General features: G+C 42.4%; 2 protein-coding genes across 2 annotated transcripts; both read left to right on the top strand.

Moving 5' to 3' along the window:
• SARC_09422 (hypothetical protein) lies at positions 1–1,599 on the top strand (the record flags this gene model as incomplete). The annotated part of the gene is made up of 4 exons (XM_014296561.1): positions 1–42; positions 265–318; positions 693–770; positions 1,531–1,599. The coding sequence occupies 4 exons, from the start codon at positions 1–3 to the stop codon at positions 1,597–1,599; spliced, it is 243 nt and encodes an 80-aa protein (XP_014152036.1).
• A 1,048-nt stretch (positions 1,600–2,647) lies between these two features.
• On the top strand, positions 2,648–3,733 carry SARC_09421 (hypothetical protein; the record flags this gene model as incomplete). The annotated part of the gene is made up of 1 exon (XM_014296560.1): positions 2,648–3,733. The coding sequence occupies one exon, from the start codon at positions 2,648–2,650 to the stop codon at positions 3,731–3,733; it is 1,086 nt and encodes a 361-aa protein (XP_014152035.1).
• Between the last annotated feature and the right edge of the window lie 363 nt (positions 3,734–4,096).

The following is a 4,096-nucleotide window of genomic DNA, read 5'->3' as shown; positions in this document are numbered from 1 at the left end:
ATGTACGAGTATTTCTGGACAACCGCGCTGCACCTCCACACGGTGAATACTCCTATAACACACTTATATATATGTATATATATAATATTATATTGGTTATCAATATTCATATTTATATATGTATAATACTATATATATATATTTATGTATACTTACATAAGTGTATTACTATTAGTATTGTTATTATCATATATGTGTGTTATGATTGGCTCTCGTGGTGTTACGTACTTGATTGCCTCATCTTCATCATCTCCTTCATTACAGCTGATTGACAAGATTATCGCCATGGCGGATAATAATGTCGCTCCCGGAGTCAAGGTGTGTTCGACGAACAGAAGTTACAGAAGAAAGTACCATACCTCAAAGATTTGATCGGCTATTGGAGTTTAGTGCGGAGTATGAGTGATGTTTCTCCACAGTTATACGTCTGTTGTTTTTGGGGATTTAGATTTGTAGGGGGGGGGGTGTTTTTTTTGCTTTGTTTTTTTGCCAGATCCTCAAACGACTACAGTGGATTGCATACCTTTCTTCTTTTTTGTGCAAGTGATTTGGTGGATATCTGCTGATATGACATACACTTCAACGTAACCAATCGAGCTGTTGGACTTTTAAAAGCAGTGGTAATGTGTAGCAACTGATGACTATGCCAGTTTATTGTCACTCACAAGCTAGTACGTACTTGTCCCGTACAGGAGTTTGAAGAGGTGCTGCAGTTGGTGGTTAAATACAAGGATCTGCATGGCATCGATGTCTTGCTTAAGGCCGCAAAGGTAAAATATTAGTGTGTTCACGCGTTTTACAACATGTTCATCTGTATGTACATATTGCCATAATATTGTGCTTATATATATATATATATATATTGTGTATATTTTCGCGAATATGATACGTGTACACTAGATTGTAAATGAATGTGATTTTGCTATATGTAACAATGTATTAAAAAACACAGGCATAGCGTAATTTGCATGCGTACAAGCAAGTTTATATCTACTCGGTTAGGATACGCAGTTATTTATGTAAGTACAAGATTCGGCAACCTTTTAGGATATGAATAGCAGTTTTGGGAGTCCACGTGAAAGGGAACACATCACCCGAGAAGGATTCTCTACTGCTAAGTCATGCCTTTGTATTATCTAAGTTCACAAATTGGTATAGTTACAGCCGTAGCGGTGTGCGTGCATGGTATTATATTCTATTTCTGTACCTGTTCTGAAGTTTTTGTTGCTCGTCTCTTAAGGGCAACGATGTCAGAATGGTTGTTCTAGATTGGTCCCACAATGTGACCACAGATAGAGGTGGCCTACCTTGTGGGGTGTGGGGTGTACACTTGTTTGCAAGCGCAGTGTATGTGCGTGTGTCTATTTCATATATATATATATGTATATATGCGTGCACAAACTACTTGTATGTGTTTATAAGAGTAGTTTGAACTTAAGCCCGTGTAGAGCTGAGTACCCGTGGCCTGGTATATATTTCACACACCACCAGCACTACAGACCACTCACCCACTGCCTCTGTTCCTCTCAGGAGAAGGGCCACTACGACAATCTTAACGAGGAATTGGTCGACAAAGCATATGGGATGATGGAAGCATAGAGGGCACATTCCAGTCCCATTCTGTGCATTGGTGTCCACAATGTGTGCTGAGGAAGCGCTTTTGTGGCGTTATCCCGTCTCAGCACTGTCTTGTAATCTTCACAAAACAATACTGGCAATAGTCTTGATGCAGAGATATGCGCACAGAGGAGTGTAGTAGATCAACCAGGGGTGTGCAGCCGACCGTTGTCTCGAGATCGACACGTTTAGGAGAAGCAGGAAGCGACCAATAAACACAGAGATTGCTATTTGAAAAACTTTTATCAGACTCAGATACTACACGTGTACGCACAGCATCGCGGGTTTCTATGTGTGAATAGATGTTCGAGATTGAATTGTCTGAACGTTTCTGCTTTCCACACTGTCCGATTCTGCGAGTATGTCTTATGAAGGGTTGTATGAGTGATGAGACCGCAAACCCTCGCGGATAAGATTTCGGTGCAGGAGTGTCCTAAATCAAGCTGTTTGTATTTATATCAGTTACCTATCACATCAAGTATCAATCCGATCTGCTATACTAATTTTAGTATTATTATTCATCTTGCTTTATTCATGAGATTTACATTTGAGGACTTGTTCCCCTTCCTCCGTTTATGTGCTTTCTATGATGCACCAAAGACCCAGCATTCTTGAAAGGGCATAACGATAACTGTACGGTTGTATATTGTATGTGGGAATATATACTAGAGAGCGTTTCAATCCAGAATCGTATCTGAACTACATATGTATTTACTACAACACTGTTCTTCATTATGTACATACTCGCATTAAAATACCATCTCAATTTTGATTGGTTGTTGAGTTACGTTTGCCGGTCTTTCATTCTATTTCAGGGTTTAGGGTTTTTGCCACTGATTGTGATTTGTTGTTGTTGAGGTTGTATTTACCTGTTATTTGTTGACCTTCATTCAGTGCACAAGATGTGCACACGACTACACACAGCCCCAATTCCAATCCAAGAAATACCCTGCCCACTTATTGCACGCGACCACACTCGCCTTTTTAGCTGAAAAAAAAAGAAGAAAATCTGAATGAAGTATTAGCGACCATGTCCAGTGACGGAGACAGCACACATGGTGAACAGAGGCGTACCGCACATGCAAGAGACGAGAACTTGCAATCCCAAACAGACCATGCGGAAAAACATACCTCAGAACCACATGCTACACTCGTAAAAAGAGGTTTGGGTGCGGCTGAGTCAGGCGCGTCTAGTAAGAATGCAGAGACACACGCAGGAGATACTAGTATGAGTAGTACGGAAACAAATGCAGACAGCGCAGGAGTGGACCGTGATGTGCACACCACAGCCACGAACGCGTGCGTCGATGCAGCACAGCACGAGCCGAAGCTGTCTCTACATGTGGGGCATTTCGCATCGTTCACTAGCGAAGCAGACGATGGAGAGGAACAAATACCGGTGGATGTACATATACAAACTGATAACGAGCATAGCAACAACGGTGAAGGGAGTGACAGTGTAGGTGGTGATGGGGGGATGGAGTGTGCTGTTCCGGAGAGTGCATCGAATACTGAGGTTGGCATGACTGAGGTAGTTGATGAGATCATTGCAGAGGCTGTACAAGCCGCTAAAGATGGAAATAAAGAGAGATATAGTAGAGACTCTGGTCCTGAGGATGAACCAGAAGACGGTACTGAGGACAATGTACGTGCAAGTACGAACAACCCGCATGTGCTATACGATGACAATCAGGGTGCTGCAAAAAGTAGTCCTGCACCACCACGTGTACGTACGCCAGTCGACCTGTCTCACTTACACAGTGCCCTATCAAACTCTATTGACAGCTCCCACCCAACACACACAGTAGATTCAACTCGTGTACCTGGTACGCTCAAAGGGAGCGTTACTTCTGGGCATGCTGAAAAAATGGGAGATACAGTACAGAAGGGTAGCGCCGCACAGGCTTTGCCGGGAGATGGGGTGGTGTCGGCTCATAGAGTCCATATGGACACAGGGTCCCACACTATACAGCAAGGTATGGACAAGCAACTGTCTGTGTACATATGCAGCTCTGTACATATACATTCTGCATTTGTTATCAACAATTACTTTGACAATACGGTTGGGTTGAATAAGTTGTTGGTGAACAGAGGCTATACCTGTAGAAGTGATTAGGCTCACACACTAGTGGGGAAGCGGGTTTTTTAATTTTTGCGACTGTTCCAGTTGAACAGTGTGGACCATATAAGTACTGTACATGGACTTCAGATCCAATTCACGTCAACGTAATTTCAATGTACTCATCTCAGCCACAGTTGAGTGGTTATACTGACTACGAACATACAATATACAGCAACAGATACGCCTACATCGCAAGGACACTCTCCCTCTACATTCTCACTAGCAGATGAACTCAACACACAGGCCACTGTTCTGGCACAGGATGTTTCACGTGTGACTGAGGGCCTGAGACTGAAGATGGGCATGGTATGTGTACCTGTTAATCATTTTATGAATAAGAGAATATATATATATATA

This window comes from Sphaeroforma arctica (assembly GCF_001186125.1).
Source record: "Sphaeroforma arctica JP610 unplaced genomic scaffold supercont1.956, whole genome shotgun sequence".
Taxonomy (NCBI): Eukaryota; class Ichthyosporea; order Ichthyophonida; genus Sphaeroforma; species Sphaeroforma arctica.
This window is presented reverse-complemented; position numbering and strand designations above follow the sequence as displayed.